At 35.8% G+C, this 17412-nt stretch overlaps 1 protein-coding gene across 2 annotated transcripts in view; it reads right to left on the reverse strand.

The window, feature by feature from the left end:
* Positions 1-871: 871 nt before the first annotated feature.
* The window catches only part of LOC130804418 (uncharacterized), a 36204-nt gene continuing 19663 nt past the window's right edge, over positions 872-17412 (reverse strand). The window contains exons 8-18 of one of the 2 annotated variants that reach the window (XM_057668841.1): positions 11286-11396; positions 8078-8154; positions 6664-6730; positions 6249-6314; positions 3237-3344; positions 3021-3151; positions 2265-2331; positions 2041-2108; positions 1825-1918; positions 1626-1696; positions 872-1485 (exon numbers count right to left, since the gene is read on the reverse strand). In XM_057668841.1, coding sequence (XP_057524824.1) covers positions 1125-1485; positions 1626-1696; positions 1825-1918; positions 2041-2108; positions 2265-2331; positions 3021-3151; positions 3237-3344; positions 6249-6314; positions 6664-6730; positions 8078-8154; positions 11286-11396 — 1221 coding nt within the window. In that variant the 3' untranslated portion in view covers positions 872-1124. Of the gene's footprint in view, positions 1524-1625; positions 1697-1824; positions 1919-2040; positions 2109-2264; positions 2332-3020; positions 3152-3236; positions 3345-6248; positions 6315-6663; positions 6731-8077; positions 8155-11285; positions 11397-17412 lie in introns of both variants that reach the window. The other variant, XM_057668842.1, reaches the window with a different exon arrangement.

A 17412-nucleotide genomic window follows, 5' to 3' on the forward strand; every position in this document is an offset into this window, starting at 1 on the left:
CCTCCTCACAGGGGTGTCGAAAGTCTTCCTCTGCACATGACCAAACCACCTCAATTTATTATCACCACTTACAAATAAAAATTAATCTTCTCTCTTTTGCTGTCGAAATTTTTTAACTTGGTTCAAAATAAAATAAAGATACTTCATTTTTTTCCTCTTAAATGACCCACAATTCCAGAATATAAGGAAAGGCATAAACTTTTAATCTAATCTAGAGTTTGATAAGAACAAGTGGAAATTCTTACAGTTATACACGTACGAGACATGGTGCATCATCTTTTATTTTTTTCATTGGTCAATTAAATTTGGGGATACAACACCACCAAGTAGAGGAGCCCTCTTCTTCAATCATACTGTCATTTAAAAGGCGTACCAATTTCCTTCTTTTATAACAGAAAACAGACTCTACCATTTCAAATTATAAAATCCAGAACAAGTAAACTAGAAAAGCTATGTGGTCCACAAATCTGCTTTCAGTAGCACAAATACACGTATGTATCGTATTCGATACGGATCAATGACTTGTACACATATGTCAAAAGCTACTAAGACCAACAGATCATTTTTAGTGATCATCCATCAATTCTTGATCCTTCATTTCGATTTTCTACCTTTGCAACGTGTAAGTCTAAATCCTACATATTATTTCATCTCTTTTCCTCTGATTTTCCTCGCCCTCTCTAAAATCCTCTGATCTCCAACTTCTATCTCATATACCAATCAACATCATCAGATTCAATAAATGCTGAAGCTATGATAAAGGTCTAGGGAAACCCGATAAGACATCAGACCATACTCTTATTACAGGAAATAAGGAAGTTATAACCACTAAGACCCTCGACTCGAGAAAGAGCTACAACTAAAAACAAAAGATCCAAAATATGTCATAAACCATTAGACTACAAAGCGTAAAGTTAACATCAACATAGTGCTCCACAATTTACAAATAGAACTAGCTAATAGCTTACATGTTACAGTAAATTCCCTTCAGCTAAAAACAATGCTTGTGGGGATATCACATGGACCATGGTCAATAAACATGTGCAAGACAATTGTCCAGATGCGCTAGTTTATTACAATACACACAGAAAACAAGGAAATTTTGTAGATACTGTTGATCTTTTCTACTTCTTTTCTGGCTCACTACTTGCCAGTTCTTTTTCGAGCTCATCAAATTCCCAGCCACCAATTTCTTCAGATGTATAATCTTCACCAAGTTTACCGAATTCAGATTCCAGTTTCGCCAACTCCGCTTCATGATCAAGCGTTCGTTCTTTATTTACCGTTGAAGGCTCAATATGCTCTTTCTCAGCTTCTGGACTTACAGATGGTTGTGATACAGTTTCCTGCGGTTTCTCACCAGTTGGAATCTCTGGTACTCGACTTGGTGATTCCATCTCCAGAACTGGTCTTTCAATTGATTCAAATTCCCTTCTCAATTTCTCAATATCGTCAAGAAGCTCTTTAACTATCGAATCGTCTTTCCTGGATGGAAAAATTCAAGACATGGTATCTGAGCCAAGCTGAAACAAATATAAAACGGACTTGATTCCAGAACGACATTCTTCCTATGTTTTAAAAAAGGTCTATAATGAGTAAAAAATTATGAATAATAGAAATTCAACCTGACAAATTTTCCGTCTTTGGAATACATGTGCTCTTTCATGTTATCCACTACACTGAAAGTGGTCACGATCTGAAAATAACCAAACATAAATAAACCAACAAAGAAATATCACCTATTGGTATAGAGTCAGCCTCTCATATCCAGAAAGGCCAATAATTTTAGTCAATATTACAAGAAATAATGAGAAATTCAGGGACCTGGGCTTCATAATCCAGGTATTCCTCCTCCAAATTTCTTCTGGGGTCCGATATTCTGGAATCTTCATCATCTCCATGTGATGCTACATTTGACCTGTCTCAACAAACACTGAACAGTCAAAATCAATATTCTTTTACTATTCCTTGAAAAAAATGAAGAGACTGATAACAGTTTCGCCATCTAAGAAATCAACAGCTTTAAAACTAAAACATTACCCTCTACTTAAAGACTTAAGATTCTCCACATATTGCCCAATACGGCCAATGGAAGGCTCCAGTTCTTTCTATAGAAACAAATGGAAGAGGGCTTAGAGCGTAACCATTATTATTTAACTAACATTAGATACAAAATCTACTGAACTTCATAAAGGTATAAAGTTAAGCTAATTGATATACATGGGTAAACATTACAAACCAGAGTGCTGGAAGCTCAAATTTACCTTGTACCCGGAGAGAAGTTTAATGGCCAAGTCCATGAAAAAGCCCTCATGTCTCTCCAATTCATCACTTGTAAGCAATAACGAAGAAAGCATATAATCAGACACCACTCTTTAAAAAAATGAAAGCATACAATCAGACACCACTCTTTAAAAAAATGAAAGCAAACATCATAGTAACAAAAGGGATTAAAGGCAAAGGATGTGGACAGAGATTGAAATATAAATTCCTCATTACACATAAAATCCACCAGCAAGCCAGCCGATCACATTTTGTCATTCTAAGTCTGGTTATAACATTCCATTACCCAAATACCATTAGCTCCCACCTAAGCATTGTTTGGGAGGGAAGTTAGATGCACCAACCTTACCCATGTTAGTGATAACAAAGAGGTTGTTTTTTATTGACCCTTGGTAACAAATATCATCTACAACTTCACGTAAATAAGAAATGCACATGATTTAATGAGTCATTTTAATATAGTCCTATAAAAGAAATCTTTTAGTCCACCGAAATAAGGGACATGATACTCAGACTTGTTAGCAAAAGCAAAATCAACAGGAGAACTTTCTTTTGGGCAAATGGTATTAGTGATTTAGATTGTAGAGAGATAAATAGAATCTCGGCATCATATATACAGTCCGCCAGCACACTCACTGGTCAAATCCGTAATATTCAGTCTTTTCACAAAAGCAAAATCAGCAGAAGGAAAATTTTATATTGGGCAAGGTAATAAGTGGTTTAAATTTGACACATACTTCGTCTGCTTTTCCTTCGATTCCATGAATTTGCATTGAAGAGCCCAGGTATCTTCAAGGAAATTGATCCATGTTTTCAGGACATCAGCTTCTGCTTTACAAGAGCCTACTGATCTCGATAGCTCATCTTCCTGAGAAAAGAAACAATCAAATAAATATCTCTGCCTTTTTTCTAAACAACAGCATTGTTTAACATGGTGGGGTCAGCGGAAAAACCTTTGTTTTTAGGTGTTCCAGAATCTGATTGTTAGCCTCTTCGAATTGATCTCTCTCTTCCCTTGCAATTTGAAGACGTTTGCGAGCAGCAGTCAAGGAAATGTTCACCTGAATCATATATTCACATTCAAGCCCACATAAAGTACAGCAAACAATATATAAACATGGAAAAAGGGATTTCCGATATAGGAAGTAGATACTAAAAGAGACAACAGCAATATAGAACAGCAAACATTTTTCCCATGGTTTGAGTTTAGTTAAATTAAATATTAAATAACATAAAATACTTGTTCTTCCATACTATAGAACTAACGATTCACTTAATTGACGTCTCCACACAACTATAACTTGGAGGTTTTTTGCAGGGAAAAGTTAAAAAAAATCAATAAAGAAAAAATCATCAGTAGTACATTATAAGGAGAGAGATCCTAGGAAAGTTCAGCCATCTAACTACATTATGACGGTCCATTCTCCTCTACATAGCTTATATAAAGAACAATGTTCAAAGAGGCCATTGGCCTTCCCAAATAATTTCTAAGGACAAGAATCGATCGTTAAAAAATCGCCTATTTCTTTCCAACCAGATAAACCATAGAATTGTGTAAACACATCGATAATTTCTCAAGATCTCTATTGCCACCAAACCCACAAAAATTAGTGAATAAGAAATCCTCTATTCTTCTTGGAGTAACCCACTCTTCTTCGTCAATTTTAAAAAGCCTAGTCCAAAGACCCTTCGAAACTGCAATGCATAAAAAATGATGATCATCATTTTCTCCACCAATCAAACATATACAATGCATCTACGTGGACTCAAAGACTTATTAGGTTTCCTAGTCTGTAAATTCACCATCCTATTAATCTTCCCTAAGATAACCAACCAAACAAACGCTTAAACTTTACTGGGGGCTTTTGCTCTCCTAATCAATTTGACTGCTAAAAAGGAAGATGTTGGAGGAGAAACGAGGCAGGAATAGATTGAGGCACTGGAAAAACCTTTTGATAGATCAAAGACCAAATGCAAGTGTCTGAATCAGACGGATGAAATTTTGTAGAGAAAGAAGTTCAAATACCAATTTAACGTCCCTTTCTAGTAGATGGTGCCTAAAGAAAAGATTCCAAAACACTTTATTATTTATCACGTTGAAAAAATCACAGATAGGAGCTCCGTGGGTAGATAATAATCGATACAATATGGAAAAAGAAATTTAAAAAGTTCTCCATTCATCAAGCCTTTTAGACACTTTCTATTGGTGCCCGTGTGCCAGGTGAAGAAATATGGCTAGTAAAATTGATAGGTTTTTATTTGCACAATTGATAGAATTGGCATTTCCATATCCAATCTTTGGCCATGGGATCAAGGGTCATCGCTAATTATTATCCTTTATTTCTAGAGTACGCAAATGAGAAGTAGGGTCCTACTCCATTTAGATTTGAGAATATCAGGTTGGAGCATCATGAATTACAATCACAAGTGCAGAAGTGGTGGAAAGAATTTGAGGAAGGTTGAGAATTGGTTGGGATTTAAGCAAATAAAAGCCAAATTGAATTCATGGAACAAAGAGGTTTTTGGGAATGTGTTTGAAAAAATGAGCAATTACAAAAGGATATTGATGAATTAGATCTCAAAGAGATGGAAGACTCATTAACTAATGAGAAAATAGCAAAGAAGGAAGGCTGAAAGAATGAACTAGAGCATTTGAACTTACTAGGAGACAAAAGAAGGCAACAGAAGATGACGATGAAATGCGTAAAAGAAGGTGATGGGAATTCCATATTTTTTCAAGGTTGTGAATAGAAGGAGGAGAAAAAAGTTTTATCGGGGAAATGATAGGTAATGATAATCTTATTTCGATAGAAGACGAGATCAACTGATTAAGTAAATTGATTTCATTTATGGGTAAATTCAACTGATTACAAAACTTAATTGGTTGTTCTAAACTCACTTTTAGAACTTAAATTGCAAAAAACTAGTGAAATGTCACAAACTCACTCAATTGCAAAAACTATTCCAACAACTACAAGCAGCTTGCAACTTTCACAACACTAGTGCCCATCAAATACAACACTATCAAAAGGAGGTAGGAAGAAGTCATGTGCTATAAGATGAAGAAAACGTGGAGCAAGATTTGTTGCATTGAAGTGATTTCAATTCCACATTCCGCTATCAATGGTTGGTTGTGATTTTTAAAGTTTAATAATTGATACCCATTTCAAGTTATGATCTTTTTGTTTTTAAGTTGAGGGTTGAACATTGGTGGGTCTTGTAAAAAATTCTTTTGAGTTTAATTTTTTAGGGTTTTTGGTAGACTTGTGTTAGTATTAAAAAAAAAAGTTGATTCAATACTCACTTGTAATTTTGAATTTTTAGTTGTTTAAAAATGTTCAACTTTAGTGGTTTCTAGATTTTCTTTTAATTCAATTTGTGGGTTGTTTTGTTGATTTTGATTAGTGCTAAATACAGTTGTTTTACTCTTTCCTATTTGAAACCTTGAATTATTTTGTCTATAGTGAACTTAGATGGGTTTGAGTTAGATTTTATGTGGAATTTGAATTTTTGATTCCTCAACCCATGTAGTTGGGATTAAAGTTAGGCTTTAATTGTTATTATTGTTATTATTCAATTTTTGGGTTTGCTTGATTGTTTTTAAGTCAGTGCCTTGATTTAAACGACTCATTGTTGTTGAAAATGAGTAAAGGTTGGGAGGGAAGTGCCAGGTATGTGATGGTCAACCATCCAACTTAACGGTTACAAACAGAATTCGTTAAGTGGTAGTGTTTTACAAAGGAATATGTCATATAAAGTAGTTTTTTGAAAAAAAAAAAAGAAATTAGATTAGGTAGTTTTTTTGCAAAAATGATATACATTAGGTAGTTTCTTGTAATTTTCCTGAACAATAAAAGCAAATTTAACCAAAGGAGATGCAAATGATCCCTTATTATTAAATCTTATTAAAGATCGTTTCATTAAATAAAACTTATTCAAGATAAGAGTTGATAAACAACATGAACCTTTTTAAGTTCTGCTTCAATTTCATCTCTTTTCTTCTCGAGTGTAGCAATCTCGGCTCCAATTTCCTGGAGAGAAGAGCAGTCCCTCACATTAGGTAAGAGTGATTAATTGTTATGCATGCTAGAAGCAGACTCATTTACAAAAGATATCAAAAGTTATCACATCCAAAAAAGAATAATCCAAATTAAAAGATAATGTATAACATAACAACCTACTTTAACCCCACAATAGAAAAAACAATATATGAAACTTGAAACAGATAGATGCAACAATGAATACCACAAGACTCAAAACAGTGAATAAAGTTTAAAGCTTGAAAAATGCCCCCATTCTTCAGAATAACTGCTCCAAACAAATTAAAATAGTAGAAATATTCAATAAACAATCGCTTTTTGGCAATAGTATGATGAGTACCTTCTCCATCTCACCAACTTCACTTTCCTTTGACATGCGAAATTTCAGAGCCTCTTCCTTCTGAGCTCTGGCATAACATAAATATATACAATCAGCAATCAACATTTTAAAAAGTAAATATAACTATACAGTGAGTGGAGTGTGCATAACCACAACAAGAGAACAAATATGGACCAATTTGTAATACTTTCTCAGCTAGTAACAACGCACATTAAAATTACGAACCAATTTGTAATATCTCGTTGTGAGAACCAAAATATATTTCTTAATGTTGCCAGAGAAACACCAAAAACAAAGAACATACACTTGAACTAGAGAAAATTGCAAAAAAAAAAGGAAAAACAAAAGTAGCCGGAAAATCAAACAAAACGCCATAAACTAGCTGGTCACACCCAAAACTGTCGCTAAACATGAAATCCAGTTGCAAAAGCAAGTAAACACAAGTCACCCCTTCAAATGGTCACTAATTTAAGTTGGAAAAAAAACAAAAACAAAACATGAAACAATCAACATTAAATTCATGACATGACCACTAGTTACAAACGTGGACTTTGCATTCTGAACAAACCATTAAACAAAAATGAGGCCGTTACGGGCGCGTTATAAAGGATTTTGAGCTAAACATTCCGCAAAACCCTGTTAAGTAACTTGTGATTAAAATAATGGAGTAACAACCATTGTGAGGAGCTATTCTGGCATATTACCCATTATAACATTTATTTAATATGTAGTAGGTTTAAAAGGTTTATAATGAGCTTTAATTTAAAAATTTGTTCTAGAAGACTTAAACAACTATGATAAATTGGATACTTTTCAAGTTATCGATTCACATTGTAATATGGCAAAAAAATGAAGCAAGGAAGTGATAGTTAACCGGGGCGTGTTCTAGAACACTTTCATACTAGAAAGTTAAGATCAAGTCGGGTCACATGGTTGATAGAGCTGATTTTTATCCTAAGTGAAATTCATCCACGGGCACAAGTATTGTTCCATTTTAGGATGGGCAGAAGGACACCAAATCTAATCTAGATGAAGGAAACAAATTTATGCTTACAAATTGGCGCGTAGATATTAATATATCTCCAAGTTGCATCTTCAATTTCCTTTCTGACTTGTTTGACACCAAGCCAATAAGTTTCATAATAATTTTGAGTCACACAAGTCACTAAGGAAACAGAGGATGCAACCCGGAGATGAGGTCAACCTTTTTGCAAGCATAAGCATAACCTACAAAAGTTTGCACAATATGCAGTTTAAGTGAATGAACTACAGGAGAGAAAGAAGTGTCATATTGATACTGTCTAACAAAAAGTGAAACTGAAATATGAATATACTACCAAAAGCATTTTCAAAATAAAATAAGGAGAAAGAACAGTATGAAATATTAGGTAAATACATAAATACCAATTGTTACCTAGCATCTAATATTCTCTTCTCAGATTTTGTGGAAGAATTTGCAAGAGACTCGCACAACACTTTTAACTTATCAACCTGCACTTCAACATGGAAATAAAGATGCAAGGTATCAAAATGAAGAATTTGCAAGAAACTATATTGTTCCTGAATATGATTTTGCGTGTAAACAATTTATTTTATTAAATTGAAATGAGATATTGATTTCAGTGAGCAACTGAACCCACTTTTGGCGCATGCAATAAATTCTGCCTAATTTCACAGGGGATAGGACCACGTGCATTACCGCTCAAAAAATATGGGTTAAGATTGATGATGCAGTCAAATCAGTAGCACCAACAATTGAGTACAATATTTCAATACCAATGCCATCAAGTGGTTCCATCTCGGAGGAATGTGCATGTGTGGGGGGGGGGGGGGGGGGGGGGGGGAGGCATACATAAGTATGGAATAAAAACTCCCCCGTTACTTACGTAACGCCCGTTAAATAACCTGTTTGAAAGTTGCCGCGACGTTAAATCCTGTTATATAACGGTTCACGAAATTTCACGGCCAAAACGCCGCGTTGACTGTTATATAACGTGTAATGCCCGTTATTTTACCATTATGATATTTCACCGTTACTAAGTTATTTGTCTTCCCATTAAAATTTTATTAATACCCATTAGCTTTAATTATTATGATTACTTAACTTATAGTTACTCATGATTTTAAATGACAAACAAAACAATTAACTAAAAACTAATAAGTTAATTAATTATACACTAAAAGAATCAAATATTGCAATTATAATAGCTAGTTGCATATGATTGCATAATAATAGAAGTTCAACAACAAAAATGCAATTATAAGTTCAAAACCCTTTATGTGACCTTTTTTCCAAAAATCATACCGCATCGACCGCGATTCGCGTTATTTCTCCGTTATAGCCGTTTTCCGCGACCATTTCCGCAAACGCATCCGTGACCGCCGATTGTTTTCCATGTACATAACTTTATCCTCGTAAATGATAATAAAGACTTTGTTTCCGATTGGTCCTTGATAGCCAACCAAATGGAATTCAATTATCTGGTAAAACTAAATTCATCAACCCAAAACCCCTTAGCAAGATCCTAGCAGGAGAGAAGAAGAGCACATATTACTGGAAAACATAGACACCGTTTTCGGCTATTGTTTCCATGTACAGCATCACATCACAACTGAGGCTCAGGACTCAGGTGGAAAGAATAAGGATAACTCCCAAGAAATCGATACCTTGTATGCCTTTCTATAAGTTTTTTCCCTACTGATCACACTCTCTGTTCTTCAGTAATTTTCAGAAATAGGCTTTGACACATAATTATTATCAACAGTTTAATTAGAAAAAAATTGTCATGGGGCAGATTAAAAGCAAGAGCGCTATAAGGTTATGAACACAATGCAAAAACAAGGCCGCATTGCATCGCATCAGAAACGTGACGGTTTTATCTTGCATTGTAAAGGTGTAGAAAAGGCGTGTTTTGGCCATTTAAAGGGATATCTCATACTTTCAGGTGATAGTTGGCGCCGTCATAACCACATCACAGAGCCATTAACGCGATCGAGGCCGTTGCCACATTTTCGCACCATGGCTATGACTAAAGAATGGTCAAGGGAAAGGCAAAGGGTTATTTAAGGGCCAAGGGGTGGACTGAAATGAAAGTGTACTTTGGTAATATCAAAAAACTACACTGATACAGAAAAATATCCGAGTGTTATGTTGTCAAAACTCAAAACACTGCATAATGGAGAGAAATGGGAGGAAGAGGCAAAGAAGGTAGCGTAGACCTTTCAAAATCAGCCTCAATGATTTAAAATCGCATATTATTTCGAAAATAGTATTTGTCATATTCACAATTTCAAGAATTCAAAAGAAAACATTCTATCAGTCTTTATTCCACAACAGCCACTGTTAAATATAAACATTCTGGGGAGGAACCACTGATTGAGAAACTAATGTGCAAGAGTGCAACCTTTTCCACATTATAAGTGTTTCCTCCATTCCATAGAGGGTAGCGTCGAACTTTCAAAATCAGCCTCCATGTTTTTAAACTAAGTATTTATCCCAAAAAATAATCAGTATGTCGTATTCACTATTTTAAGAATTCAAAAGAATACATTGTATCAGTCTTTATTCCACAACAGTCAGTGTAAAAAACAACCAATCTAAAGAGGAACCACTGATTGAGAGACCAAAGTGCCAAACATTTTCCACATTATAACTGTTTCCTCCATTCCATCAACTCCCCGCTCCTTCTCTTGAGAGGTCAGAGAAGGTTATAAATTCAGAAAGAAAAAATGAAACATGATATCTTAAATGACATTTAAAAAAACAATTAAAAGGCGTTTAAATAAACAAAAATAAGAGAAAGCCTATCACAAAGGAGAAAGAGAAAGCCTCCAACCACAAGATCAACCCGTGATTATATATGATATCTTATAATGATACCAGACTGTCTTAAGAACACCACTGTTATATGCGTGTTGGACTTTCATAAGAGATCACTATAGGAAGATAGGGGTAGCAAAGATGTGTATAGTAAGAAAAATAAGTGAAATAGCCAACACAATCGAATTCAAAATGAAGACATAAGAAAGGCATCTGGAGTTGCAATTTTGAAGACAAAATGAGAGAATACTATTTATGTTGGTTTAGTCATGTCACATGCAAAATTCACCCGAAAATGCACCATGATTGGCAAGTTGAAACTTAAAAAAGCTTCGATAATTAGAGGCAAGTCCAAGATGATCTGGATAACGAGTGAAAAATTAGCATTTGAAAGAGCATATGACGATGCATAGGAATGAATGAAGGGAAATATATGTAAATGATCATTGGAATTGATTTTGTAGTCCTAGATTATTACTTTATTAGATAGTGTTGAGTAAAATATAATCTGAGTTAGAGACGATTTCCCTTGCCGATTTGTTTCGGTTCATGTAGACGATCACATAGAGTTGTAATTAAGGTTTTGGCATTGTTACATTCAAATGACATTCAGTGTCACAAGGAAAAGAAATGATCAGTGTCACATTAAGATGGCAACCAAAAAAAGGTCTCATGACAATATATTAACATGTAAAGTAGAAACAACCTGAGATAAACTATGTCAAGAAAGCAAGACAATAGTAGTAATGGTACAATGTAAGGGAACATAAAGCCATTAGGAAAACGAGAAAAATAATCACACCTTTTGAGCATGAATTTCAGGGGTGTCCCCAGTGTGCAGCAACTGCTTCCTACGTAGCAAACCTTCTAAAGTAGAACAAAGACGAATTTGTGCAAGTGCCAGCTTTAAGCTCTAAAAGAGATTATTACATGAAAAATATGATTAGTTATCTAATCGACGAATGACCATAGCCATAGAGCTTTTGTAGAAGAATACAAATAAAATATCAGGGAAAAAGAACAGCCCAGTTATGAAGGTGCAATGTGAAGTAGCTTAACATGCAAAGGGAGGACAAGGACACCCACATTTGATATAATTTGGTTACTACAAACTCATTCATATTTTATGTCAATCATTTGAAAGCATAAGACATGTAATTTTGTCAGCAAGGAATTATTTTTCAGCAACAAATTTAGCCAGCTTAATAAAGATTTAACTACAGATAAGAAGTTACCAATGCACCAAAGGTCAAAAAATTGAACCTAAAAGCATACATAAACTGTTCTATAGTTTAAAAAAGATTTTAATGTCCAAGGAGGCTATCAGCAAGCTGATATAACCCAGATAGTCACAATGGAATTGTAGAATTGCCACATCAAAACATACAGTATCGACCCTCACAAAAATTTTGAAAGAGAGAGATGTATATTTATCATGGTCATACACAACAATTAGCACATATATCTTTAGCCTGATGTCTGTTTAATAGTAGAATAGCAACATTCTGCAATCTAAATATATCCATACAGGTTGTCACGCTCAAAATTGCCACTAAGTGGAATCGACCATAGATTCCAACAAAATCACAAAAAAATTGTACATAATTTCACATACATTAGTATGATTCTAATAATTCTGCTTTTTTCTCTTAAATTACAAATATTTACACATCCAACCATTCAATATAGACCCTTTGTAGTTTATACTCCTCAACTAAGAGAGCAAGTATATTATTATTAAGTTTAATATGATTATATATTATCTCTTGAAATAGTGAACAACTAATTTTTTATTTTCAGTGTTATCTTTTGAGTGTAATACCATTATTAAGAAAATTTGTGAAATAACACAATTAAAAGCCACTTCAAATTTAAAGTAGGATCCCAAGTCAAATAACATGGATAACTTACTTTGACAAAAAGATGTGCATAAAGCTTTCATTTACATCAACATGCACATAAAAACTAGGTTAAGGCCGTACTGGCCCTAGATTCTCAAAAGACATGCATGGAAGAATCTAATAAGCTTAAAATGAAGCATAGTGCAAAATATCAGGAATATCACAAACACCGCAATGGGAATGCATTGCAAAGGAGACATTATCGTGTTGGCGATAGAGGCTTGTGATAACAGCAATACCATCTTCATTAACAACGAAAGTGATTTCAAGATCATTACAGTAACTGTATCCGAGGTTTTGCAGTATGAAATTAACAAATAAGTATCATATATTCAAGGGCTCTACTTAGCTCTCATATCCATAATAATTGAGTGTTTATCTAAATGATTTCAATAAAGAAACCTTAGCAATTAAAATAGAAAAATCATTCTTTGCAATATCTCCAAAGATTTGTCTTTACTTAACCAAACATATATTTAATAAATTCCATATAGTTGAGCAATATTCTCTTTTCAAGCATATTCAAGTCTCTCTTTCTCATGACGTAATACTCTATCAATTGCCTCATAAGAAGAATGGCTTTAGGTTGTCCTTGCATAAAACTCAATTGGTTTTTCAAAAAACTTGTACATCTTCAAAGGAAAATTTCGATTACCCTTTTTCAAACTTTCATTGTATGGTTCTATGTATCTCTTGACAACCTTAGTTGTTTTGAGACATAGGGTAAAACAAGGCCGCATCGCATTGCGTTGGCCATATTGTCAAGGTTTTCGAAAAAAAAAGGAATTGTTATTTCTCGCGTTGTAAAGATGTAAAAAAATCATGTTTTGGGACGTAGCAAGAAATATCTTATGGTTTCCATCGATATTTAGGCATTATGATAACCGCATCACTCATGTTACCGCATTCCCTTTCTTCACCACTATCACTATCATTACTGCCTTTTTACACTATTTGAGCAAATCCTTTGTTTCTTAGATAATGGATTAAAGAGCTTTTCCTCTAATTTCGCAACATATTGTTTATTTATTATGTTTTGTTGAATAAGGATGACAATCTATCAATACCAAAGTACTAACTTTCTTGAAGTATCCCTAAGGATACTATTACTCTCTTTAGTTTCAGTTTTTACAATGGCTTTTCAATCTCTATATTTGGTAATTACCACATATGCTTTTCTTCCCAAACATTGTATTTGTGGTTTATGTATCACCACCCCAAGTACTTACAAGAAACAACTAATAAACACATCCCCTTTAACTATCTTTATTCTCTTTGTCATGAATTAAAATTCATTGGTTTAATCTTTGACATACTTCCCAAATTCTTTGTCTTTTAAGCCATCAATATACTCATAAAGACCTTATCACGATCAGACACTATGGAAGAAGGAAAACCATGTAAACGAACCACATCTTTAACGAACCTACTAGCCCTTGTCAAAGCTGTGAAGGGATGCTTGAATGCTAAGAAATGGGCAAATTTAGTAAGACGATCCACGACAACCAAAATTGTATCCACCCCTTCGGACCTCGGTAGCCCCTCAATAAAATCCATAGTGAGGTGTTCCCACACCTGTGTTGGTTTAGGAAGATTTTGCAATAAGTCGGCCGGACTCTGATAAGAAGCTTTGGCTTGTTGACAAATCTGACATTCCCGTACAAAACGAGCAACCTGCCGCCGCATTCCTTCCTGAAACCACTCCGCCGCCAATTGAAGATATGTCTTTGATTCCCCCGCGTGTTCCACTACTGGTGAGTTATGATATTCCCTTAATAATACTGGAATGAATGGAGAGGACTTGGCGAACACATACCTGCCTTTGCAAAATAATACATCATTTTCCAACGTATACCCAGCTGGGACAGCCTCCTCCAATGCTACTGCCTCCCTGATTCGAACCAAAGTGGAGTCCCTTTTTACCTCCTCCTCAAGCAGCCCCCAATCGACGTCGTTTGAGCTCAACAAAGCCCCCAACTCAAACACTGTATGTGGTATTCTGGAAAGTGCATCTGCCACTGTATTCAATCTGCCGGGATTATATTCAATGACAAAATCATACACCATTAACTTCATAGTCCATTTTTGATAGTCTCCACCTATCTCCCGTTGCTCAAGTAAGTGTTTCAGACTACTTGATCAGTTTTCACCAAGAACTTCCTACCAACCAAATAATGTTTCCATTTCAAAATAGAAAAGACAATTGCCATCAATTCTTTTCATATATCGATTTCCGACTCGCACGTATCCCGAGTGTCTTGCTAAAGTATGCTATAGGGTGCTGATCTTGCATCAAAACAGCACCTAATCCACCATTTGACACATCCGTCTCAACTACAAATAATTTCTGAAAATTCGGGAAAATTCGGGAGAGCCAAACAAGGAACTCGCACTCGGCCTCCTCATTCCAAGCAAAGGAATCTCTCTTCAATTGATTCATCAAAGCCTTTGTCAACTGAGCATACCCCATTACAATCTCCTATAATATCCGATAAGCCCCAAAAATCCCCACAATTCTTTAAGATTCTTGGGTGTAGGCCAAGATTTCATAGAACCAATTTTTTCCTCATCCACCAATACTCCTTTATCAGAAATAATATGTCCCAAATACGCAACTCCACGCACTCCAAATTCACATTTGCCTCCATTCACCACCAAACTATGCTTTCTCAAACATTTAAACACTTGCTCCACATGGTCTTGGTGTTCCCCCCATCCCTTCCTATAAACAAGGATATCATCAAAAAAACCAATACAAACTTCCTAAGAAATGGTCGAAATACGTCGTCATTAAAGATTGGAACGTCGATAGGGCATTAGTCAAGCCAAACAGCATAACTAGGAACTCATAGTGACCTTCGTGAGTCCTAAAATTTGTCTTATGCACATCTTGGGCCTTCATAAGTATTTGATGGTACCCCGATTTGAGATCCAACTAGGTAAAAACCATGGCTCCATACAACTCATTAAGAAGCTCATCGATCATAGGAATGGGATACTTATTGGGCACCGTAGCTTTATTCAAAGCTCTATAATCTACAAAAAAACACCACGAGCCATCCTTCTTCTTTACCAATATCACGAAACTAGAGAATGAGCTAATGGAGGGTTGATGATTCCGGCTTTGAGCATGTCTTGCACCATATGCTCAATTTCATTCTTTTGGCTATGAGGGTACCGATAAGGGCGGACATTGATGGGGTCGGTTCCCTCCTTAAGGGGAATGGCATGGTCTTGGGTTCTTTGAAGAGGTAAGGGTAGGTTTTGGGTAAAGATGTCAGAAAAATCAGTAAACAAACTTTCCAAATAACAGGGTACTGCCAATTCCTTCAAGCAATTCTCTATCTCATTGAACTCCACCAAAATTCCTCTGCCTTCTTTTCGTAACACTCTTATCATTGCCTTCAACGAAACCTTCGATCTTTTTAAAGTAGGATCGCCTATCAACATTACACTCCTTCCCTTCCACATCAACTACATAGTTTGTGTCTTCCAATTATTAGTAACTATACCCAAAGTTTCAAGCTACTGAATGCCCAAGATTAAGTCCGAATTACCCAACTCCAAGGACAAATAATTTTGCACTATTTCCAATCCCTGTAACTGCAAAACCACATTCTTACAAATTCCTAGGCCAAGAATTTCATCTCCATTTGCCCAACCGAACCCCGAACTTCTCACATTCTTCCCAAGTGAGTCCAAGCTTCTCAACCGCCTGATTAGTAGCACCCGGGTCAATCATCACACTGAAGTTATTGGGAATTGTGGGTTTTATTCTGGTTAACATATTTAGAGGGGGTAATCTGGTAATTTCGCCCTGCTCCATATCTTCTTCCCAACCAAGACTGCCCTCCAAGCTTTCGCTCGATTTTTTCAGCCCATGAAATCACCTGATCAAGGATTGTCGGCCCCAAGATGCTCAATTCATCCTTCACCTTCTCCCTTAAACCATGCAAAAACGCCCCTAACATCACCGGTTCATCCACCAAGTCCAGGTAAGTTAGCCTTGTCACAAATTCTTTGCGATATTCGGCCACCGTTCCCGTTTGTTCTATCGACATCCACTGCTCATATATGTCCCCATCTCCACATGGCCGAAAATATTGAAGGATTAAACTCTTCAAGTCTTCCCAGTTTCTCATTGGCATTCTTTGCCTTTCCCACTTATAACACATCATTGCTTCCCCGACGAAACTCACCACTGAGGCCTCCATTTTTTCCTTCTCACTGAGATTGTAAAAAGAAAAATATTGTTCTGCTTTCAAGATCCAATCATCGACCCCTTCACCATCAAAAGTAAGCAAGTCCAACTTTCGCATCTTCCAATTCATTCCTCCACCACGAGACTCCCCTTCAGTGAAAGAATCTTGAAACCCACTATCCTTCCTTCAATTCCACTCATCTTGCCCCTGATTACAAGAAGGTGTTTGCCTTCTTCAATTCTTGTCTGCTTGTACTCCCATCTCAATCAGTTTTTCTTGCCCCTCCATTATAAAGGCTAATGCCCGATCCACACTATCATGTTTTTTTGCAAATCTTTCTTCCACCGCTACTACTTCAGTCCGTACCAGGGTGGTAACGACTTCCTTCAACTTCTCCAAATTCTGTTCCAACCGATCCATTCTTGTTTGTGGACTGTTGTCCGCCACGTTGTAATGAAATCCACAGAAAAAAGAAACCGCTCTGATACCTGTTGAGACACACCAAGTCTCTTGCTACTGTTAAGAGAAAGAAAAGAGCAAGATGAAAATACAAAATCTAAATGGTAACAACAGTTTCGAGCACTACAACTCCCATACTCCTCTTATTTATTTCTTTCACACCCCAAAGTACATTAGTACATGTCCTTATATAGGCCTCAAGACCCAACTACTAAAAATAGCCAACATAGAAATATAACAGAAATAACAACTAACATAACATCCTACTTACATTTCACTGTTCTGATTCTACCCTCACCCCTTTCTTGCGTCTTCTCTGATATGTCAGCATAGGACCCTTCTCTCGCGTAGTACTGGGCATGACAGA

Source organism: Amaranthus tricolor, chromosome 17 (genome assembly GCF_026212465.1).
Source record: "Amaranthus tricolor cultivar Red isolate AtriRed21 chromosome 17, ASM2621246v1, whole genome shotgun sequence".
NCBI classification, from domain to species: Eukaryota; Viridiplantae; Streptophyta; class Magnoliopsida; order Caryophyllales; family Amaranthaceae; genus Amaranthus; species Amaranthus tricolor.